This window comes from Chelmon rostratus, chromosome 8, assembly GCF_017976325.1.
Source record: "Chelmon rostratus isolate fCheRos1 chromosome 8, fCheRos1.pri, whole genome shotgun sequence".
Lineage (NCBI taxonomy): Eukaryota > Metazoa > Chordata > Actinopteri > Chaetodontiformes > Chaetodontidae > Chelmon > Chelmon rostratus.
The window spans coordinates 16,636,590-16,661,942 of NC_055665.1; the positions used below are offsets into that span (position 1 = coordinate 16,636,590).

At 40.6% G+C, this 25,353-nt stretch overlaps 1 protein-coding gene across 1 annotated transcript in view; it reads left to right on the forward strand.

Annotated features, from left to right (window-relative positions):
- The window catches only part of col14a1a (collagen, type XIV, alpha 1a), a 129,666-nt gene that overhangs the window by 19,214 nt on the left and 85,099 nt on the right, over positions 1–25,353 (forward strand). The window contains exons 4-15 of the mRNA XM_041941655.1: positions 320–463; positions 1,030–1,125; positions 19,982–20,137; positions 20,336–20,455; positions 20,687–20,851; positions 21,011–21,175; positions 21,834–21,985; positions 22,890–23,019; positions 23,278–23,423; positions 23,576–23,705; positions 23,959–24,098; positions 24,642–24,768. Of these exons, the coding sequence (XP_041797589.1) occupies positions 320–463; positions 1,030–1,125; positions 19,982–20,137; positions 20,336–20,455; positions 20,687–20,851; positions 21,011–21,175; positions 21,834–21,985; positions 22,890–23,019; positions 23,278–23,423; positions 23,576–23,705; positions 23,959–24,098; positions 24,642–24,768 (1,671 nt within the window). The remainder of the gene's footprint in view (positions 1–319; positions 464–1,029; positions 1,126–19,981; positions 20,138–20,335; positions 20,456–20,686; positions 20,852–21,010; positions 21,176–21,833; positions 21,986–22,889; positions 23,020–23,277; positions 23,424–23,575; positions 23,706–23,958; positions 24,099–24,641; positions 24,769–25,353) is intronic.

Here is a 25,353-nt window from a genome sequence, read left to right on the forward strand (position 1 = left end):
TTTGGATTTTTTTGTTATTTTTTTTGTGATTTCAGTATGTTTGTGAAGGTATATACTCCGCTATCAAATCCTCGATAAAATAAAATATTTCAACCTTGATCATAATGTTTGCCTGCCTTCAGAATGGAGAATGTTAATCAGCTCCTCTGCTGAATTAACTTCATATTGGCTCGGTCATGAGAATACTAATATTTTGCTTCCAAGCAACTGACTGTAGCAACAACTAATGAAAAACACTGAATCAAAACCTCCTTGAGTGTAACCTTTGCCCCTCGGCCTGTTATTCTTCTCTCTCTCTCTCTCTCTCTCTCTCTGTCAGGTGGTCAGCAGAGGGAGATCATAGTGTCTAAATCTGACACTAACGTGATGATAACAGACTACAACCCCGTGAAGGCCTACACTGTCAGTGTCATCGCTGTTAGTGGCATTGAGCAGAGCAGACCACTTCAGGGCAGACATAAAGGTGTGTTCATGCGTTTTTTTTTGCTTCTATTCTGTTCTATTGATGGCCTCTAATGTGTTGTTTCCACATACCCTGGTCTGCACCACTGTTTTATATTCTTCTTCTCTATTGGCATGTACATTGATGGGCTCTTCATCACTCTACTCTACCCCTCTGTTTTACTTGATACTACACCAAATCTTACCTCTTGTTCTCTGTTTTCTCCCATTTCCTTTCCTTTCCCCCTGTTTCCTCTTGCTTTCTCCTATTTCCTCTCCTCTTTTCCCCCGTCCCCCATCTCGTAGCCTATTATCTGCTTTTTCTCCTCCTTTCTACTCTCATTGCCTTTCCTTTCCATCTCCTGTCATATCCTCTTCTCTCATCTGTGGTTCTGTACTCAAATCTGTTCTGACGTACTCTACTCCACCTCAGTCATTTCCACTCAGTTCTCTACTGTAATCTCTCAATATCAATATATGTGCTTTCCTTATCGGCATATGTACAGTATGTAGAGAAGGGACTCTGAATTAGCATTTTATTTTAATGTATTCTGCTAATTTGTGATTAATCTGTTTCCTGTGCTGCAGCTGAAAGAGGTGAGGGTGATGGAGGAGACAAGACTGAGCCCAAAAGGCTGACTGATTCAGTTGTATCTCCCGAGGATGCCAACGAGATCTCTGGAGGTAGGACAAACGCACACAGACACTGTTTCCTGGAGAGGAGGCCGTATACAAACGCCGTGCTCGCATGAACGTATAAATAAAACGAATTGCTCTGAATAGGACTCTGCTTTAAGAGTCCTCCAGTCAGTTGCTATAGTGATGTTTGGAGGTAGGAAAAACAGCCATTTGTGTGGTCTTTCACACCAGCTCCATAGATTGGAAAGCCAAAAATATGAATCCATGTCCAGTTGGATCCGCTTGTGAAGCGTTTCCCCCCATGCAGAGTTTGTGTGCAACTGGTTACAGCAAAATCCAGACATCGGGTCCACTTACCCACCGAGTGAGCAAAGATGCCAAAACGGTCTATGCTTCAATGGGGAATCATTCACAGTGGTGCTTTGTGGAAACTCTTCAGCATGTGCAATGCTGAGTGATATTAGGTGACTGTGACTCCTGATATTAGGTGATGAGTGACCCCACAATGTTCACTTGTGTCTGTGCGGTTGCCTGTTAATTCGAGCTCTTCTCCCCAACAAGACCGTCTGGCTCTCTGTTTGTTATTGTAACCAAGATGTTCTTTCAGTTGGCAGCATTAATGTCCTCATATTTAAATGCCCAATATTTCACCCTCGACTGAAATGCGAGAGAAGACAAGAATGCATTCATTTTAGTGTATGTCTCTGCTTACATAGAAACTGTCCTCTGCTGATTTCTTTACCATAACTGTGAGTTCAGCAGGAAATCTTTATGAGTATAGAACCACTGATCGTTTATAATATGGTTTTTTGAGCATTCTTATGTGCATATTAGAAAAAGATGAAGCCGGTAACTTGCAGGGACGGGCATTTCAAGCAAAAATAGCATTTCATATACTCTGGGAATATGAAATGCTATGCTACGCGCACACACACACACACACACACACACAGAAAGAGAGAGTGACAGAGCTTTACTCTCAAATGACTGTACATAGTTATTGTAGACATGTGATATACTAGCAGCTAGCTTTACCTGTCTCCTTGACCAGTCTTACCGTAGTTGGGGGGTGCCCTGGTTTCTTCATCCTCGCTGATGACTAGTAACTAGTTGGAGTAGAGAGTGGAGCTAGTAACTAGCAGAGTAGAGTGGTCCAGACCAGACCGAACCGCTCTGCTGACGATAGCAAGGAGTTCTGGTGGCGTTCTTAAACAGGAACTTTATTTCCTTTGCAGCAGAGAACACACAGCCTTCTAACACGATTAGAGCTTATATGGACACACAAGGTTAAAAACAAGGGATTTTTTTATTCATGGCAAGATATTAGTTGCATAAACTATTTATTTCGTCATACTTTAATGACTGTGAAAATTTGAAAATCGTGACCCATCCCTAGTAATTTACAGACTCAGACATGAGCAACGTTTCTGGCTGAATTTGAGTCCCTCCTAACTGCTGCTGATGTGTGATTGTTGTTGCTTATATGTGTTTGTGTGCAGGGTGATCATTTACCAGAGGGCACTACAAGAAAGATATTCAGGAAGTTGCGATTATTGAATATGGTTTGAAAAAGTCTAGCCTCCAATTTACTGTACACTACGTGTCATAATTTTTATCGACTGTAACCCGAGATATTATTTTCGCAATATAATTTTACTCTGGAATGCTATATGTGCACTTGCTATATTTGCTGATGGAGCAAGAGAGGGACATACACACTCACACACTTACACAGAGAGAAAGAGAGAGAGCAATTAACCATGTTATAAAGCTTATTTATGGACACTTTGCATCCGTGAATACGCAATTAATTGGCTCTTGGGTGGTGGAGCACATTGATTGTAAATCAAAACGGTGTATTTTTATGTACTTTATAATGTATTACCCTCCAAGAACTGGATTCACAATAAATGTGTGATTGTCATACCTAGATTCTGTTCTGAAGATACAATATGTTTAGATTCTTCATGTGACCAACTTTTCCTCTCTGGAAAATTCTGTCACCCTTCACGATGCCATCTTAACAGAAAGTGTTAAACAAGAAGTCAAACACACTAAAAACCAAAAAACTTTTTGTGAAATTATAAAATAAGTTTTGTTGTTTTACCATTGATGGGAGTTTGAATGCAATTTTTTCAGCTCCCACTGATTTATTTTAGTGGCTCATCAAGAAAATTAAAATCAGGTCTCATCTCATTTTGTTTTCCGGTTTCAAATTTTCATTTGTGCATGTCTCAACTATAGAGAACAATATGGTGCAGAATCGAGGCTGTGATTGTTCTGGTAAAAATAACAGCCGTTCCCCTGGTCCAAAAATCTTTTATGTGAGCTCATGGGGTGAACCTGCCTGCGGTGCGTTTATTCAGTAAAACAGAAACAGAAATTGCCATTAAACCCACACTGAAACTACAACTTAATAAAAATAAAAACTAATGAAAGTCCATTCAACTGTAATGACTCTCTTGCTCAAACACACACGTGCAGAGGTTTAGATCTTTGATGTTCTTTTCTTGCTCTCCTCTTCCGTTTCTTCCTGTCAGTAGGTAGATTAAAAGCAGGATTTCCTTCAGTCTGCTGTTATCAGAAGCCCTCACCATTCACTGCAGCAGAGGTGACCTTGATTGGTCTTCTGCCTCAAACCTGTTGGGGATTATGATAATATCCTGCTGTGCTTCAATAGAATTTGTGAATTTACTGTATGTGTGTGTGTGTGTGTGTGGTGGGTTTGTGTGTGTGTAGCTTTGTGTGCTGTAGTAATGCTCTTTTATGTTGTACTGTAAGGTGTGACTGCTTCTCTTTCCCACCATCTCTATCATGCCCAGTGTGTGACATTTATGTTCCACAGTAATAATAATAATACCAATATCCCACAGTGCTCCAATGAGAAGGTGTTGTATGAAGTCTTCCTCTGTGCGTGCGTGCGTGCGTGCGTGTGTGTGTGTGTGTGTGTGTGTGTGTGTGTGTATGCGTATTTGTGTGTGTATTATCAATGCTAAGCCAGTCCATCACCGCTTTTGTTCCAGAGTAGTAATCAGCTCGCTTTTATGTCAGGATGGGTTGTTCACAGAACCTTTCATTAACAGCTGGCTCATGGTCTCATCTCCTCTCTGATGTGTGTGTGTCTGTGTGTGTGTATGGGCGCATGTGTGTGTTGCAGACATCAGACAAGTCAGTTATCTTTTTGCGCTCGAGCCAGCCGTGTGCACCTGTTATATGTGTGGGTTCCACCTCTGTCATGAAGTACTTGCAAAGAAATTGCAGTTTTTTTTTTCACTCTCTCAAGCAGATTTATTACAATGACAAATTGCTTTGGATGGATTGTAAATAAAAGCTGATAATAAAACTGTAATATTAAATTGTCCTCCATGAAATAAATTCAAAACTGTTTTGCATGTCAACTTGGCAAGTTAAGATAAAAGAAAATACAGACAACCTAAGAAAGACAGAAAAATATGCAGAAAGCTTGTTATCTTTGGCTGCTTATATCAATAACATCCTGGCTTGTGTGTGTGTGTGTCTCTGTATGTGTGCATGGATGTTTGTAAGCATCTAAGCAGGCTGGTTTGAAGTTGCTTGGATGTGTTGAAAAGGGGTGAAGAGCCATTAGCTGAAGGAAGTGCCTTGAAACTTGCTCCGCTCTCAGTAAAATAACTACCTTAGCCGCCCACTTTTGTTCTAAAGATACCCTACAAATTACTAAACCGTATCTTGCAAAACATAAGCACAGGCTGCTCTGAACTAAATACAGACTCTCCATTCCAGGAGCTTTAAATGAAACTAATTTTCTGTCTGCTCTTGGGGTGTCATTGACTGAGCCTGGCTCTGAACAAACAGGGAGGATTTTAAAGGGATACTTTACCTTGGTAAAAGTTCCCCGTATTGATGTCAGTCATTTGTAGGTCTGCACCCTAAAAGTCGATGATTCGAATCACCGGTCAGGGACTCCTGAGTCGATCTCAGTTTTGAGACGACTGAAGCATTTTTCTGCAGCTTCTAAATCAATCAATGATCTGTGCACCGGATTCAGCTGCTCACTGCTGGAAGATGTGAAGAGAATTCCTTTTCTCCTTGAATATCAGTGTCTGAGTTGAAGCGTCTGACTTTTTTTTCTTTTTGCTGTGTCATTGTCTGCAGAGAAAAGCAGGATAAATACCTAGGCATGCGCCAATGATTCAAAAAACCCAGACTACTGTGCACTGTAGGGGCACCACTCAAACTGTGGAAGACAAAAACTGCAAATCAGAACCATCTTGGAGATGGTCAGATTGAGCCGTAGTCATATATTACTATTACAGTGCTTTATCGTTCTGTCTCTTATCAGACAAAAATCATTACTGGGAAACATAATTGCCTCATCTTTATCCTTTGCTAACCAACCTTTAGTAATTACTATACTACATTTCCTTTTACAAGTTGAATTAAATGATTTTTTTTCTTCCCACGAATCAAAAAGAAGATGAATCTGAAGACAGGAAAAGAGGTGGGAGAGAGAGACATACTGGGTGAATCATAAAGCAACAGAGATGGAGGCAGTTAGAAAATATCAGTGTCCCCTGTGAAATTGTTTATGTGTATGAATCATTCATACAGTAGGTCTATAATGATATCTCAGCAGGTTAGAGACTGAAAAAGACATGTTGCTTCATTGAGAGCACTCTGTGTGTGTGTGTGCAGTAAGGTTTCACTAATCTAGTTTTAAATATTCAGTTTTTGCTGATAAAACTAGTGTATTTGTTATATCTTGAAAGTTGTGGCTGCAGAAATACAGGATTTAACTACTACAACTTTTCTTCTGATAAAACAAAAACAAACTGTAGAGCCACATTTATCTTGGGAATATTACTTCATTTCTGGATGTTTTCATAAATCTCCTCGTGATAAAATCAGGGCAGATCTATTCATCTATTCTAAACTAGAAGAACAAAGACATGTAGAACAAAGACAGAGCCCTGTAATGACTTAATTATGAAAATAAACTAAAAAAATGAGCTTCTTGCCAGCTGGAGTGGCAGAAAAGTTTTTCTTATGTTCATTTTCCACTTGTTGCTGATCTTTGCCAACAAAAGGCTCTCTCTGCGCTCCTTAATCAACTGGCTGCATTGAAACATGGAGGTTTCACTGCTTGGCATCTGTACTTTATTCTCACAGTCTAAAGTGTCAAAACATAAAAATCTACTCTTTCCAGTTTGGACCGAGACAATACTGTGTAATACTATTATATGACGTCAGTTTAGGAGGTTGCAACATTAGTTTGCTTGATTCACTGGTTCCATTTTGGTTAATTGGCTACAGAAAAAAGCATCTTTCCCCTCTCTCTGTCCTCTCCCTCGTTAGTATCTATATATTATTGTTACAAATGGCTTTTAAATGGATATTGATCATAAAATGTTTTTTTGGCCATGCTATCATCATGGCTTTAGAGGTGGTCATGTTGTTTGGTTGGTCCATCCACCACTTTCGTTCAGACTGAAATATCTCTGCAACTGTTGGATGGATTGTCGTGAAATTCTGTACAAATGTTGTCAGCATGCTAGCACGCTAAACAAAGATTGTTGAACTTGGTAAACATTGTCATGTTAGCATTGTCATTGTGAGCCTTTAAGTGTGTTGCCATTAGCATGTAGCTCAAAGCACAGAGTTTCTAGCATGGCTGCAGACTCACTTGCCTTTTCTCGTGTCTCCATGATGAATATAATTTGACTATGATTTCCTGCTATTTTAGTTACATCCAGTATTGTTTTATTGGGCAGCCTTTGACTCAGCTGTCTTAACATGCGTTGGGTACATGTAGATAATTATTAGTGTGTTAATTATTCTAGATAATTCAATGTCTTTGATTCTTGTGGACTGTAAAGTTGATCTTTGGGTCCTTTTAACCATGATGATAATCTTTCTCCAATCACTTGTACTTTTTGTAAAGGGCATTTGGAAGGCAGTGAAAAACAACATGTTTTGTCATTTAGGTCGATGGACTTGTATTTGCACGTCATTCCACTTTCTTTCTCTTTGCTATTCTTCACTATAATGTGTCCAATAAAAACGATATTTGGCAAATTATCTTTTGCCCTTCCCATAATTTGTTTAAAAGCCATTGATTTTTGTTCCATTATCTGCCGTATTAACAGTTATCCACTGCTGCTGGTTTCATCCATGTTTCATCCAAAGTAAAGTCAGTAAGGAATTCTGCAGCCAATAACAATAAATATTTGTGTTTTGCTTATAAAAGCAAGAACAAATCCATTAGTGGTCCCATGTGCAAGACGGCAATATATTTTTATTGGAAATTGGCCCTAAACAATGTTTCCTCAAAAATAATAGCTATTTGGACAGCTGCGTGATATTAGATCAGAGAACATCTGTGTGTGTTAGTGTGTGTGTGTGCGTGTGTGTGTGTGTCCTGTAGGTGTGTCCATGGCTGTATTTATTACAAATGTGGGTCAGTAGCTCCAGTAGTAAAACAGATGCTTGTCGCCCTGCAGACCAGGAAGATCTAACGAATACTGAGAGTCAGCGCTGGTTTCTCTGATCAAAGATTAATGCTGCATTCTTGGGTGAACACACACAGATTGACAAAAAAACGGCTTTGTTATAACAGCAAATTCGTATTTTCCCGCCATTGACAATGAGTTATCACCTGGCCCACTTTTGAAGAAGCTAGGTTTCATCTTAACTTTGCCAGTTTAGCAATTCCACTCTGTTTTCATATTTCATTCCCCTTATTACTTGCCTTCACTTAAATTAAGGTTGGAGATATCGATGAAAAAGCACTGATGCCTTTCAGAACTTTTCTGTTATGTAGCTCGACAGACTTTGATATTGATACGAATTCGCTCATTAAATGGTTGACTTGCTTTGTTTTAGCTTTTGTGCATAGAAGCATTCAGGCCAGCAGCATACCCAAACAAGTGGAAGTCATCAAGCAATAAAGGGTAAAAGCCCCTCCTTCCCTCCATGCTATGGTGCCTTTTTCTATACATATTACCTAACAGGATGTGAGGGGAGCGTTGCCTTCCACACTCCCTGACTGAAGCTTCAAACCAGCGCTCACACAGACAGACACACACACAGGTTGAACCCAAGGGGACAGACGTAGTTAAAGTTGAACTGGAGGCCAATGAGATTCTGTTGACATTCACCACTTGGATAGTGAAAGCGAGGGAAAGAGTCCTCTAGTATCCATCACATTTGTAGAGCGTAACAGACACACACCTGGAGAGCGAGGTTTTTTATATTTATAGCCAACCTTAATTCCTAACATTATCATTTACTTCAGCTTTGGCACTCTCTAGCGAGGTGTGTGTATGTGTGTGTGTTCATCTCGCTATATTTATCACCGTGTTAATTCCCAGCTTTAGCATTCATTTAGTCTAAATCTCTCCATCTCTTTATGCCTGTGTGCTATGTGTGCATATCTGTATGAATGCCTATGTGTCTAGCTTAATTTATTGCCCTATTAGTTTCCAGAATTACCAGTTAGGCACTTCCTTTGTCATCATGCATTCTGCCCTGTATTTAATTTCATTCCCTTTTATTCACAAAATGTCAAAGGTCTGTGGTCATGAGATGTGAATAGCTAAAGAAACTGAATGAGGAGGTCAAAACCGATACCACAAATGATAGGAGACGAATACAGTGAATACATGTGATCTGTTTAAATATGTGCATGCTACAACCCAACTGGTGAGCGATGCTATCAGTTCCTTTGAACGCCTCTTAACATTACCTCATTTCTTTCCATTGGAGAGCAAAAGAGCCAAATACGTATGTCATGGCTATGAAAGGCTTCACGAAATTTCAAATGGATGATGTCGATGTGATTCACAAACGACGTGGAAATGCACAGTTTCAGTATGAGCAGCCGTGCAGTGTGAAGGGCAAAATAAGGAGACTGTTCAGGAAAACTATTTAAAGAGAAATTATTAAAATAAGCCAGAATGAAAAGTAAGGGGACAAAGTGTGAAGCCAGGTCAACGTCCTCCAGAAATGCACATTTCGTCTCCATTTGTCTCGTCTCACTTAACACTTTTTCCATCATCGCGAGTTGTGTTTTACATTTTGTTTTGGACATTTGCCAAGGACTGAATTATTCCTGTTGAGAGGAACTAAAGAAGTGTCATCCTCGCACACATTGGATGCGTGCTCAGAGACCTGGGAGTAGATCAGCCATTGCTCACTTGGATGTGTGTCTCTTTGTGGTCTCTGTGGTAGCCATACGTCTGTCCTTGTCCTTGACAAAGTGAGGGGGTTCATGGCTGAGTTGAGCTAAGTGTATGACATTGGTTAACAAGTGCACGAGTGTGTGGATGAGCTAATGGCGTTTTTGCCATCGGTGGCAAGGACTCTTTAAGTGCAGAGGTCTATTGGAAAATTAGAATAATTAGCGTACACTTCCTCCTTGATTTTCCCCAGCTTTAACTTCTTTTCCCTCCCTCTTCATCGGCACAAATAGTGCTGTCCTGCACTCTATTTTCTGCACTCACGTTTTCTAGCTCTGCACTTCCTCCTGCTTTATATGACACATTTATTGCTCTTTGCCTCCTCTCCTTTATACCCCTTCATTCATTTTCCCCCTTCTTCCTTCACCCCCTCTTTATGCCCTTTTACCCCCCCACTTTTTTTTATATCTCTCCACTTTGTTTTATTTCCTGACCTTTCTTAACCTCTCTTGTCCCTTTAAGCTCTCTTTCCTATCCTGTCAGTCCTGTCCTCCATTTTTCCCAAATCTTACCCCTCTTGTGAGCGCAGTGGTTTTCCCTTTGCGGTTGACAAAGCTCATCAGACTATGAACTGTTGTTTGAAATGACACCAAATACTCCTCTAGGTTGATAAGATTAACCACATCCCCCCATTTTGTAGAGAGGCTTATTCATCGCTCAGCAGATCATGGTTGAAAAGCTGATATTGCATCATTTGTGGAATATGGGCAAATCATAGCTCTGTTTTGCATAAATTTTGATTTTTCAGTGGTTCATAATAACTGGTTTAGCTGCAGTAAATTCTCCTTACACAGTTTCATGACTGCGCCACGGAAGTGCTTACAGTTACTGTTCCTTCCCGCGAGTGATGGATATACATCTTTCTAACAAATTGTTTCTTGTGCCTGACTAAGACAAGCTAATGCCTAGTCCACAGGAACACTGGTATTTTTTTAAAACTGAGTTTTTCTTCTTTCATTCTCTAAAAAAAATCCCATCCACAAAAGCTCTGTTTTAGACAAAGTCTCCGCCCAGTCAAGCTGACAGACAGCGACCCTAACTCTAAAGCTATGCTGACTAATCAGAAGCCTGAAAGGAGCCAGTAGGCAACCTGCAACTAGAGCTCTGACTGTGTGTCATCCAATGACTGTATGTAAAGATGGCTGAAGCCAAAGCATCTCTATCGCCACCTCGTAGCTGGCTGCACTATAAATTATAAACCCCACCCCCTCCAATTTAAGGGATGGCACATTGGCCAAACTGAAAATCTGAGTTTCCCAAAGATGGTTTGTGGCATATTAGGTTGTTCTTACCATGATGTTGTGAGTTAAAAATGTCAGTTCTCTAATAAGTTTGCTTTTAATCATTTATTTATTTATTTAAATTATCATGATTGACAGCTAACCCTAACCCGTAATATGGAATATTTCGGCTTCATTTTTGTACAGTGGGAGGAGGTAGAGACGCATTGTCTATCAATAATTTATGTCACTGGTCTCATCCAAAACCAGTGATGCTGGTGGCGGTGTCTGTCTGGTGGGATTAGCAGTGATCTCTGTAGCACATTCTGAGGCCTCTGTTCCCTTGTAAAAGTGAAAGGGCAACAAACCATTTTTGTGTAAACATGCAGAAAGTCCTGTTAGCAGGGTGGAAACCAGCACTATTTTGACCACGTCCACAACTGCACGAAATGTCACCTGATGTAAACACAGGGAAAACCTCTGTTTTTCCTGTCTGTACCTTAACACTGAAAACAGAGTTTCTGGACATCTTCAGACTGCAAGGACTTTTACAAAAGGTCTGTTTTCATTGACCCAAAACGTAGTTTGTATCTGGATGAAAGGCCAAAACACAACACAAAAAATCTACAAAAACCTGTGTATGTAGAGACTAAGCATAAAAGAGGAGTAGAAGGATAAAAGGGGGTAGGCTGGCAGGCAAACTGCAGAATTAATAAGTAAGCCAGTATTGTATTGTGACACATACACAAAAAAAACGTGTTTGTGAGCTGCACCCATCTCTAAGGTTCGTACAATGTATGCATGGGGCTAAAAAATAACTAGTCAGACTGATAAGATGGACTTAACGCTCGCAACAGAAACCCACACAGTTCAACAAGTGTGTGTGTGTGAGTGTGTACTAGATGGAGAGATTAGAGGAAGACAAACAGAAGGAAAAGAGCAAGGCAGAGATGGAGCGACAGACTCCTAGAGATAGGCCATGTGTTGATTTCAGCATACGCACAGTGTCTGTTTTGTCAGTTTGTCTGTACATTCAGCGATGTGGAACAGAACAAGACAACGGATTAAAGATCAGGAGGCCAAGTAGAGAAAGGTCTCTGTTGGAACGACACAAATGTCTAAAAACAGCTGTCGGATTACACCTCAAAGCCCACTGGATCACACACTACTCACACACACATACACACTCTCTTTCTCTCTCACACACGCGCTCACGCAGGCCCACAGGTCTCACCGATGAATATGAATGTTTGTGCCTGGCTGAGTTTGTCTGTTGCTCTGAGGGCTGCTGAGCAAACGACAGGTGTATCAATCTGCTGCCTGTCTCACTTGATTGAATAAACAAGCCAATAAAACAAAGAAAATCTTGTTTTTTGAGCTTTTCTGCACCACCAGTGCTTTTTGGAAGAAACAAGCTGCTGTAGGCAGGTTAGAAGAGCTCCCTGGGCTGATGCTCAGGCAGTTTCTTTTTTTTTTGTAACCACTGCAGATACTACAGTTTTATTTCTTTAAAAATGTTTGTTTCCAAGCAGTATGCAGCAGTGGGGTCTTTGTTTTCCTGCCTGGTGTTTTGATTCTTTTCAATGTCATGCTTTTAGCTGATGAGCTGGTAAACAACTAACACGATTTAGACAAAGGCAGTCTTCCCTTGAGGATAGTTTAGTAGCTGTTCTTGAAATTTCATTCATATCACATGAACATCATCAACAGCTAGGCAACAGCTTTTCCTTGCTGTCATGGAATTGTTGATTAAATTTCCATTCTACTTCGTCTTTTTGTCGATTTGACTTTATGATTGAGCCTTGACGTTCATTCTTGCCTTTGGAAACTGTATTTGAGAAACCACCTGACCTCTTGCAATCTCAAGGTCCATTAAGTAGCTAATTTGGAGTTTTGGATCATATCACATTACCTCCATCAACAGTGATGACTCACAAGTTGATAATAATCGTCCAAACTTGACGTCATGGCGGCATGAGGTAATGTTCTTACTCAAAGGAACCATAACCAAACCAATTTATTGAGAAAAATAATGAAAATAAAAAATACAGATGTGAATGGACTGTCGTAGCACAAAGACAGCCAGTGGGTGCAAAAGGAAAAAGCTAGTCTTCAACTAGTCCTCCAGATGACTTCAAAGCTAATAATAACTAACTAATAACCTGTTAGTGAGGCATCAATGTATACAAACCTAATTCCAAAAATGTTGGACTGTTGTGTAAATGTAAATAAAAAACAGAATGCAGTCATTTGCAAGCAAACTGTGTTCACTGACAACAATTTTACAAAGTTTTCCTGAATCCATGTAGTAACATCCTCTATGCAATCATGTGTTTTACAAAGTGGTGAACCTCGCTTCATCCCTGCTTCAGGATGCTCCTTTCCTACCCAATGACACTATCACCTGTTACCAATCAACCTGTTTACCTGTGGAATGTTCCAAACAGGTGTTTTTTGGAGCGTTCCACAACTTTCCCAGTGTTTTGTTGCTCCTTTGTTGCTCCCCAACTTGTTTGAAACGTGTTGCTGCATCAAATTCAGAATAAACGTGTAAAGTTATGAGTAACACCTGTGCTTTCCTACTATGACCAGTCAAAAGTTCTGCTGTGAAGAAGGTAAATGTACAGATAGTGTCCAATTAAAGTAGCATATTCATGGTGTTTTGTTTCTATAATTTGATGTAAGTCATGTGACTTGTCTAATTTTTTTAATTAATTTTTTTGGGGAGGGGATAAATGCCCCACCACTGTATCATTGATGTGATTTTTCCATTGGTTGTAATTTTTAACCAAAAGCAACCTCTGCAGGTGAAGAACATCTTTGGCACAAGTGGTTAAACAGGTGTACAGGCTGTGATATGGAAAACTGGCCAATAAGGCTAGTTTTTCATTGCATTATGCCTTCATTGTGGCTGTCTCTTTAAATTCTATCCACATTTTCATCTCTGTTTGGTAGAGCGCTTAGCAAGCACACCTACACATACACAGATGAGGTGGGAAGGACCAGACTGTATTGATTTAAAGTGAGCATTTTCTCCACAACATACAGGGAGCTGCTTATATTGAAACATTAGGTTCTACATGATAAACAGCAGGCAGGAGAAGTGGCTCTTATTACTATTCATCCTGAAATGATATATTGAGAAAACATCTCTCAGGGGTGACTATAAAAGAGGAAGTTCACCAATTGTACAATATTATTTCCATTTCAGCATTTCACTGAACTGTATTTTAACACCTAGTGGATTAACACATCAAAATCAAACATATTAACCTGTGTGAAACTCTTTTGGAATCAACGTCTAATTGTTTTTGTAATCAGTTAGCTGTATCTTGGAGCTGAAGTGCCCTTCTAAAAGCAGGTTCAGAGAATGAGGGAAATGTTCTCACTGATGTGGAGACTGCCGCTGCTGCTCTCCATCTATCTGCATGTCTGTCACTGTTCTCAATGTTAATTCCAGACACTGAAACACAATCACAGTGGCAGGGGAAATAAAACTTAACTAGAGAGAGATTGAAATGACAGCACACTCCACTGATCCCTGGCTAAATAGAGGTCAGCAATAAATCAAGGCCGGCTGGGAAGAGCTACTGTTAATGAGAACAGAGAGAGCGACAAAGAGAAGGAAGAAACGGAGGGTGGAAAGTTTTCTGAACTAGATAAGTGTGTGTTTTTGAAGATGTGCTGTGTGAGTCTCTGTGGTTACTTGTTTGCGTATCGTGCATACATTACTCTCCAAACTACATCCTTATGTTTGAGTGTGTGTGTTAGCTCCTGGGAGTAGGAGATTACAAAGCAATCTGCTTTGCTTTAATTACTCTGGTCTGCTTTGCGGATAACATGTAGCCTATACGTGTATGTGTTTAAACCTCTATGCGCTTTATTTGTGTGTTTGTGTACTACTACCACTACTAACTGCTATTTATACTACTTGTCTATCACATTTCTCGCTTCTAGTTCCCGGCTCTGTTCCCCATCTTCGTTGCTGTCTTCATCGCAAGTCTGTCTTTGCCCTGCTAGAAGTTGCAGCCAGTCAACAGTGGCTTCCATTGTTGCACTCACATTTTTAATACCCATTTCTCCACCCCCACACAAGTTAATTCAATTGTCAAGGAGCCACATAATTTTTCCCACAGCACTGCAGACTGCACTGTGGGCTGAGTTGTAAATTGTGGTCGCTCGCTCTCTGTCATGGACACCAGGTGGACGGTATGTTAATCACATGCTCGCATGCCAGTTACAATTGGTGTTTGTCCAATTTTGCGGTTGCATGTAAATAGGTTCAGTGATGGCAGCGCCTTTGCTAATCATGTCCTTCTATGCAAATGAGGTTCAGCCATAGTTCAGCCAACCTCTTGGTTCACAGTCAGTGAATGTAGAGATAGGGACACAAATTCAGCTTTATGACATAAAATGTTTGAGCAGTTGCTGCTTTGGTTTCACACTCCTGGTATTCTACATGTTGGCTCACTTTTACACTGTCATAGCTTACTGACCCTAAATCTCTTATGTCTGCAACTTACATACCTGTATATACTATATGTACAAAGACGATTGCACATATGAAAAATGGCTGCATTTGTAAAACAGCTCTTGAAATATAAAGAGCATATTTACTGTGCTACTGTCACAAGCTACGGTTAGCAAGCATTTTAACATTTCAGGCCATATACCAGCACACGTTTTGACACACAAACATTTGCTCAATAGACATCTGCTCGTGTTAGTGCTGGTTGTATTATTGCTTGATGTTTGAACAGTGGCTGAATGAAGCCACTGAAACGTTTCCCATGACTTTCTTAAATAAACTCTTCGTTTACTTGAAAGTGAAACTCAATGTGATATGGTAGGCAAGAAAAGCTCAAATACTTGGTTCCTGTCATGCATACCAAGAAGTTATTTTGGTGGGCTGAAATGTGGATTTCGGCTCCAATAGCTGCCACTCTCCAGCAGACAGAAGAAAACTAGCCAAACTCTACCGCAGTAGTACTTCTGCCATACATGACGTTACAGACTGTCAGTGGACTTTGGATCTAAAAGGGTTGTTTAATATAATACAGATACAGAGATTTGGCGAATTATTCAGGCACAGATATGTCATCCCTTGACTAATACGTAACGTGCAAATAGGTTTAAACTTTGGCAACTCCTCACTTCATCCTAGCATCAAATCTGACCGTAACTGTGACTCATACCAGTAAAGGACCTGTTCAGAAATTGTGTCAAACTATGAATGTATCAGCTCTTGAAAAGATTTGCCAAATTTTCCTACCCGCATATGAACATTTGGTCCCCATGCGAATAGAAATGCAAGAACACACGCATATTATAAGGAGAGATTGACGTGTCTTGTGCTCTGCCATAGCAGTTTGTTTTAGTTACGGAGTGTTTAAGAAAGGTTTTGGTGCCAGACAAAGCCTGTCTCTTATTAGGGTAGCCACAGAGATGGACAGAGTGAGATAGGAGAGGAGAGAGGCAGAGAAGATCAGGAGTGACCGTGGACTTGCACAATGGAAGACTTGGCACCGCACAATCTGTCAGTATATCTGCGGAAGTTCATCAAACCAAAACACAGCGTTTTGCCTTCTCGCCATTTTTCTCTCTTCCTGCTTCACTCCCTTTCACACTCCTTTCTCCCTCATGCAAGCACACAGACACAGTCCCCCACTGTTCCCCAGTACTCTGACCTGCAGCAAAGGCGTTAGATGGAGAGAGAAAGGGGGGGAAAGAGGTAGAGAAGGGGAGAAGAAGAAGAAGGGCAGATGGAGCTTAGAAGAAGCAGAGGGGCCTCTGACAAGCCTGCTATTGTCTGGCACTCAGGCAGAGAGGGATTCAATAGCAACTGCAGTATTAAGATACTGGAAGCATTCTGTCTGACACCCATTGTTGGGAGGACTGTATTGTTCATATTTATGTGTATGACCATGTATTGTATGCATGCATTTTTATTTCCTATTCCTCTGTCTCCCTTAGCTGTGTTCTTTGTGTATACGTGTCTGTTTAATGCACAACTTGATTGCGGAAGTAATTCTGACATGATTGTGGATTGTTTCCCAAATTGCTGAGGAAATTTCATTCAAAAATTGCTGGTTGATTACATATTAGCTTGTAGTCTGTACCCCCATAAAGTGTGCAAACAAGAGCCTGATTGGGTTGCATCAGCTGTTTGTATGCTGGGTGTGGCTTTGCTTTATTCATGTAACGTGTGAATACCTAGAGAACTCTACGTTACAAGAGTTACAGTAGGAGGAACTGCTCAGATTAAGATAATCTAACTCAGGCTGTGTTTATTGGTGAAGTGTTAGTGGCACAACTTTTTGTAATTTGAGCTGTTTTGTTTTTCTTGTGAAATGCAGCTTAAAGTGTTTACAGTTTACTCCCTTTCACACATCATTAATAAATGGCATTTTTTAGCACATCAGATGAGTTGAATTCATATTCCAGATGAATATAAAGCTTTTATTAGTTCTGTCAGTGAGTAAGTGCATTTAGCTAACAGTATGTAAAACCTGGCATTTAATGTGTGTAAATTTTAGTCACAATTAATCTGTAAACAGTACCTACTTTGTGTGGAGCAGCTTGTTATAATTTAGTCATGTATAAATTTCCACTTTGTAAAATATATAAGAAAAATATGTGTAATATATGTCAAATATATTTTATTAGATGACTTAAATGAAAACATGTACAGTAAAGTCCTCCTGTTTTCAGGAATTCAGGTCTTGATTAAGAATACTGTACTTCAGTGGAACAGTTGCCTGCTCTTGGAGCATTTAGACTCACATCCCCTCGACAGCAGGCAACACTACCCGATAAAGTTAGCAAAGCATGCAATCTGAATGTAATTAGATTTGTTTGTCTTTCATTACTTAACACAAACCTCCATTAAAGCTACTGTTGCTTGAAATCAACTGCTACCCAGTTAACAAAGACCTGCAAAAAACACAGTCAACTTTGTAAGGTTTGCAGAGACTTCTATTCCCCCGTCCTGTCGGATGACTGACAGAAAAGTGAGCACAGTATAATGCACACGCTGATATGAAAACACAGGTTTCAATCAAGTTTTCATGTTTACTGAGATGGATTATCCAACTTTGACAATTATGGAAGCTGTTTCTCAAAATATATTATAATGAATGGCAGCAAATTATTTATTCTAGGAAAAAAATGTGCCTTTATGTTCAGCTAAACTGTTTACAGCCGGGATAATGTGAAGGAGAGGGGCGACCTTGATTATTGGTTCAGATGTAAAACACTGGTGTCATGCCTAGTTGAAGGACATTCTCACCACCCTGCCAACAGTAGGCTAGGGAATGGTCAGCGAGCTGTAATTAACTATAATTACGACCCTCTAATCCTCTGTTTACCATCTCCTTCGTCTGTCTTGATGGTGTTTCACATTGCACAGTACCCCGCTCTCCCTCTCTGACTCGTTCTTTCTTAAACAAGAAGTCCCTCATCTCTCTATTTATCCACAGTGTCAACAGCAGTTACTATAGACACTAACACCCCTCTAAATGTCTCTCACTTTTATTATAGAATAGCTCCTCAGTTGATCTGTGTCTTTGTGTGAATCTTCTATCTTTAAAGAAGCCTCTCTGGTGCTTAGTTATGGTTCCTTCCTTCCTTTCCTTCCTTTAACCTTAGATTTTCTTTAAAGGCCATGCTTGTTTGTTTTCTAAGTAGGGAAACTCTATAAAGAACCATCTTTTCACTCTTTGGCCTCTCAGCCTATTGCCATTTTGTGACTTCTCTTTTCAACAGGGTAGTAGAATAGTTCAAATTATACGCTAGGCCACTCTATAAGGTATCATATACAGTAGGTTGTTTAAAACAGCCCCTTTAAAAATTGGGACATTTGGCAAAATGAACGTGAAAACTGAGGATATTTATAATCTTCTTGGCTTTTTCAAAACACTACCTGAAGATTTTTTATAATGGCACCTCAGACTTATACTGTATGTCATTCATTTGCAAACCAAAGATTGTCATAAGCTGTTTCTCGACCTTGTTGTCCTCTCTTCTCTCCTCCGTCTGCCGTCTGCAGCAGATGGACGGTTCAAACAGTCAGACAGACACAGACAGCAGACAGAAGGCTCTGTCTGAAAAATCACTTCTTGAAACGAATACCTGCGTGTCTTATCGTTACACAATGTCTTTTACGAATTTCGATCTTGAGATTGTGTTTGCCTGAGATCGAAGCACAAATAGCACAGGTGCTACAGTAAATGCTACATATATTGTATATATTGCAGATTTTAGTAAATCACTTCCCAAAATACAGGAAAATTTCCTTTTGCTGGCAAATAGCAACTTATCTTATTTTGCGTTATTTTATCGTAGATAGTTGACTGTGTACAGCGAGGGAAACACAAGGAAACACAATTATAACAAAGGTCTTGGAACAAACCCAGATCATTGCAATTAGCCAGTCTCCACCTGAGCCACCAAACTAGCATCTGTTCTTAGAGCCTAGTGAGTGATTTAACCCTTTACTCTGCTGTCTAATGGAGATGTCAAAAAAACAGTCCCTGTTGTGCTTAGTTTGGATTGATTGATGTACATATTAACCAGCAGTGGTTGAATTATGTATCTTCATTGACTTGTGGACTCACTCCACTCTGCAATCTTTATCTGAACCTTTTAAATGTACAAAAATGCAAAGTAATAATTCACATTTCCTGTAGTCAGCACTCTCTTTTGCTGCTTTTCTTCATTTAGACACAAACGTCCAACCTTATCAGCATGTATGGGGTTATTCACCATTACTTTTGTAGACACATACAGGATTTATGATGCAACATAAAGTGGATGTACTCATTTATAGGGTATGATTCAGGATAGGATGGCAAGATAAACTGTTATGGTTAAGTGGTAGATGAATGAACTAACAAAATGTGTGTCTGAGTCTGTGCGTGTGTTACTTTTAGGTGGGAGGTTTTATTTGTGAGCTTTTCCTTTAAAACTGTCTTTCAAATGAAGAGTGAGTCAGTTTTTGAATGTTTTGTTTAGAGAGTGATTCCAAGAAGAGAAGCTTCGGAGAGATGCCGGGGAAAAAAATACCACAGAATTCAAAGGAGGCTCTCAAGATACAATTTTTATAACATGTGTTGTACATGCTTGTACTATGTGTACTGAGAAGGCTCTCTGCCTATTTGACACGTTTTCTGATTTTTCTGAGTTTCTGTCTGTTTGTGTGTTTGTGTGTTTGTGTGTGTGTGTGTGTGTGTGTGTGTGTGTGTGTGTGTGTTTTGTACAATAAAGACAACCTGAAAGGTGCAGACTTGAGGTGTGGATTTATTGTGTTTTCTCAGTTTTGGCTGAAAAACCTGCATATCAAAGTAAAAACGTAATGTATTCAGTTATCTTTTCAGTTACCTGTGTATTCTGCGTGGTTGTCCCTGGCTGTGGCTGTGGCTAGTTTGAATTTAAGTCTTTTTGTCTTCTGTCCTCTCCTTCTTTTAGCCGATCAGTTTGTGTGCCACACTGAGGCCATTGCAGATATCGTGATCCTGGTGGACGGGTCCTGGAGTATTGGTCGGCTCAACTTCCGGCTGGTCCGCATGTTCTTGGAAAACCTTGTCAATGCATTTGATGTTGGCATCGATAAGACGAGGATAGGTGGGTCCCTGCATCTTTCCTTCTTGAACAAATGGGAGCACCATAGGACCAATATGGTATTCAGATGTTTGTGTGAATGTTTTAATTGCCTTAATACATATTTTTTTCTCATATCTGTAAGGAAATATTGGCGTGTTTTTTGTGTGTGTGAATAATACAAGCAAATGACAAGTTGTATTTGTGTGTATGTGTTTCTAGGTCTGGCTCAGTACAGTGGTGATCCCAGGATAGAGTGGCATCTAAATGCTTTCTCCACTAAAGATGCCGTCATTGATGCCGTCAAGAACCTGCCCTACAAAGGAGGAAACACTCTCACAGGTGCTGGATTCCGCTGATACTACTTCTCTTTTTTACTGTTAACCTATACTTGATAGCAGTTTGACTTGTTACGTATTTGTAAAATTTACAGTAAATGGCTACTACTTCCCCATTCTTCTCCTATTCCTCTTCTGCAACACTTGCTTTTCATTATCCTTTAATCTACCCTGCTCCCTCTCCCTTTGTCTCCTTTCCCCACCCCACTCCTCATTCTCTCTCCTTTTTCTCCAGGTCTGGCGTTGACTTATATTTTGGAGAATTGTTTCAAGCCTGAATCTGGTTCACGGGTCGGTATACCCAAGATTGGGATCCTTATCACTGATGGGAAGTCCCAAGATGATGTCATACCGCCTGCCGAGAGCCTGCGAAATGCCGGTGTTGAGCTGTTCGCTATTGGTGAGAATGGACACAAACACAGAAGAGAGCAAGTCTTAGGAAGAGTCCCATCTCTACCAGTTGTCCTATTCTGCTAATATATATTGAGAATGTTTTTTAATACTGGTGTTGCCTCTAAATGTTATGCTAACAATCACACATTTGCGTTTACCTTCCCAGGTGTGAAGAATGCTGATGAGAACGAGTTGCTGTCCATCGCCTCAGAGCCGGACAACACTCACGTCTACAACGTGGCTGACTTCAACATCATGAGCTCCATAGTGGAGGGACTGACCAGAACAGTGTGCGAACAAGTGGAGCAGCAAGACAAGGAGATCAAGCAAAGTAAGGAGACAATGGGACAGAGAGTGAGAGAGAGAGACTGTGCTGTGGTCGTGCATACATAATATCTCAGATAAGCATTTTATGTACTTGCATACAAACTAGAGCAGTAACTCCACTCTGCAATATCATCTACCCAAAGCAAGGCAAGCTGGTGGTTGCTAATCCAGTCAACATTGATTAGTTTAGCTGTTCCTGTCCTTAATAGCTGAATAAAAAAAGTCACGTTGAAATGAAAGGTTGAACAGTGGTGTGAATCAAGCTCTATTTATTTAGATAAAGCTTGAGTGGCCAGTGATTTAATTCACAGTTTCTCGGCTGGGTGAGCGGTGTCATGTAGCAGCCAAATAGAAATGATATCCTGCTATAAAATGGTGATGGTTTTCGGACTCGTCTACTTTCTTCATCCTGCTCCTATTTCTCAGTCTTTCCCCTAATAAGTTGGCATGTCTGTGGATATAAAGAGGCAGGATGGAAGGACAAGGAACAGGATATTTGCAAAGGGACACCATAAATCCAGTCAAATGTGTTTTGATTATATTTCAACACTGTCCCCTCTTACTCTCACCCTCTATGCATGTGAGTTTTTCTACTTAAATGTCCCTCTCTGGGAGTAATTTATTGGAATCTGAAGCAATCTGCCTTCCTTTTCTTTCTTCAGAACAGACACCAGAGGTGATGGGGGCTCCACTTGACCTGGTGACATCAGAAGTGACAGCCCGAAGCTTTCGGGTTTCATGGAGCCACGCCCCTGGAAGCATAGAGAAATACAGAGTGGTTTATTACCCTGCTCAGGGAGGAGAACCACAGGAGGTATAATATGTGTTTTTTTTTTTTGCCAAGAACACCACTACATTTAATGAATTGAAAAGGTGTTTTTACCAAGTTTAATTAGAAATAGCTGAGGGAGTAAACAACCACTACAAACAAATTTATCACTGTATAAAATACCCATGTCATTGCAAGCAGTGTCTCTGTGCAGGAGGAGCGCAGCGAGGTGGGTTTACGCCAGGTTATGCTCTCTTTTTCCATCATATTTACTACACCGATGGGAGTCACTATATCCGAGGTCACTGTTCTGAGGGCACGTGTATGGATTGAGCTCAGTTTTTCCCTGACACACTGGTGGTATCATTCATCCATACCTCACGCTCTCATCCCTCCATTCATAACTACCCTGAACATCCATGCAGGTAATGAAGGTTCACTAAAAATGATACTCTGGCTGATCCAGGCACCTGCCTGATTTTTCCAGAACATTTGACCACAGAAACCATTAAATCTTTTGCTTAGCCGGGTTTACAGGGACCAGATGGTCTGGAGCCGCATGTGAGGAGACCTTTCCAGCTGGCTCGGCCCAGACCTAATCTGTATCACAACTGTCATCCATTCAGATCAGAATGAAAAAATATTATTTTGTTTTAGACGTTTGTGCTCTATCCCATTCAATAAATCGATTGTGTTTTTCCCTTTCTCTACCATTCTCTTTCGATCTCTCTTTCCTGCCCTGCGTTCCTCTCTCATTCCACTCTTCCATTTGTCATTTTCATCCTCCCCCATTTATTGCCCCACTTTCCATTTTCCCTGCCATTCTTTGTCCCCCTACCCCTCCCTCCTTCCTCTCCCATCCTTTTCTGCACCCTATTTCTTCTTTTTTTGTCTGTCCCTTCCATCCATCTTTCACATTCTCCCTCCCACTCACGCTCCTGCACCCCAGGCGGTAGTGGACGGTAGTGAGACTTCAGTGGTGTTACAGCATCTCAGCTCTCTCACGGAGTACCAGCTGGCTGTGTTTGCTGTGTACGCAAACGAGGCAAGTGAAGCTCTGAGAGGATCAGAAACAACCCGTAAGTTTATTCTTACACACACACACACAGATATGTACTTACAAAAACCTCACGCCAGTGCTTCAGTCAACATCTGAGATCACAGGTTAATAACAATGGCTTGAGAGTTTGACAGCCATGGAAGCCAGACATATTGAAAATAATTCAGTCATAATACAGAAAGATTAGGTTTTTGACACTTCCAGTCAAGTCCTTGATTGAACTGTGTGTATGTGCGTGCGTGCGTGCGTGCGTGCGTGCGTGTGTTTGTGTGTGTAGTGGCCCTCCCCACTGTGACGGGCCTCGAGCTGTCAGACGTGACTCACAGCACCATGAAAGCAAGATGGGACAGTGTGGATGGAGTCTCTGGCTACATGCTCCTGTATGCACCACTTACAGATGGTGGAGACTTGGATGAGAAGGAGGTATTGAAAGAAAGAAAAAGACAGTAAAAGAGAAAAAAAGCATATATTGAATAGATAAATTCTTATTCAATTCATAGTTTTAAGCAGTGACTTGGCAGCTGAAAGTCCAAAGTTTTGTAATAAATGATGTGTTTGTGCACATTTGTCTCCAGGTCAAGTTGTCAGATTTAGTGACAGAGCTGGAGCTGGATGGGTTGATGCCTCACACTGAGTACACCGTCACTGTTTATGCCATGTATGGTGAGGAAGCTGGTGACCCTATTACAAACCAGCAAACTACATGTGAGTAATGCACATGCACGCACATGCATTTTTTAAACTGCTGTCCTCATTCTGAGCCTTTATTCCAACGTTAGCCCACATTCGATTCTAATTTACACTGTAAAAACAGTGTTAGTCCTCAAACAGCCATTTGGAGAGGTGAGAATCGTCCTCTCTTTCCAAACATTTCCTCACTTGCAAAGTATAACACTCAAGCTGGTTCTGCGAGAGCATACAACAACATCAAACAGTTGTCCTCTCTCTCTCGCCTTAGTACCGCTGAGTGCTCCCAGCAACCTCCAGTTCTCCGACATCACTCACAACTCTGCCCACATCAGCTGGGACCCCGCGCCCAGGGGAGTTAAAGGTTACCGCATCATGTGGGTCAAAACAGACGGACTGGTCACGGAGGAGGTGTGTATGGCAGGCGTGGCTTTTATGTCTTTAAGACTTAATTCTTAAGTGTAATTGTATTTGACGGTATTTTTCATCTGTGAGCATCTGTGTGGGGATCAGAAGAAAAAAAGTGAAAAAAGTAAGAACAAAGAGGAGATTAATTGTGAGGATTGTTCTTCTCAGTATGAAAAGGTCAGACTAGAATGATAATTGAGTCCTGATATAAATCATCTTGGAAAATGAACAGCTATTGCAATTACGCACGAGTGATTTGTGTGAGTGTGTGATAGTTGGATAAACTCCTAAAACTTGCAAATGTGGTAGAAATTAGTTCCTGTGTCCAGTGTGTTCAATGCATGTCACTCCTGAAGTTTAACCTCTGGGAAGGCTGGTCAGCTTCTAATTGTTAACAACAAAAATAGAGAAAATCTTTGCAAATAACACATTTTAGGGGAATTGTGGTCTTTTCAGCTGACTGATTGAACTGTTGTTTTTTATAAAGGCATACTGTAAATGTGGGTTTTTATGTGAGCATGTCATGTGTCTGTCTGTGTTATGCAGGTGGACGTGGGTGTTGGGACCTCCTACGACCTCAGTGATTTGACATCTCTGATGGAGTACTCAGTGGCCATCTTTGCCCTGTACAACGAGGGCCAATCAGAGCCACTCACAGACGGATTCACTACCAGTAAGAAACTGTTGCTTTTTGACTCTAAGGGTACATTAGAAGATACAGTAGTTCATTAGTTAGTTAGCTGGACTCATTACAAACGCTGAACTCAAATATTTTTATCAGGTACTTTATTCGTTGTTTTTTTTTTTTTTTTTATTATAGTCCAGTTTGTCGTCCACATCGGTGTTAATCCATTTCCCTATCACCATATCTGCCTCGGGCATTTATGTCTCAATTTCTCGAAAATAGCTGTATCAATACCATGAGAAGGCAAACTGTTTCTCTCTTCGTGCCAAAGCGTGTTGAATTTTATTACTCCTACTGGTCCTTCTGCTATTTTGGCAGTCTGCCCATCTCATTTACACCTTGGCATAATAGCCCAGTCACATTAAAAGGTCATTTCACTGTCCCATACTATTCTGTCACACTTACAGATATTGATTCGTAGGAATATCCCTTTAAGCAACAAGCAGTTGGGCTCCAGTGCTGAGTCAGCTGAAAGAAATGTATTTTTGGCAAGCAGCTATTAAACCACTCACTCTTAAGGGCTGCTTTGATTTTTATTTATCTCTTGCCAAACTTTGTTCAGTGGAGCAGGTT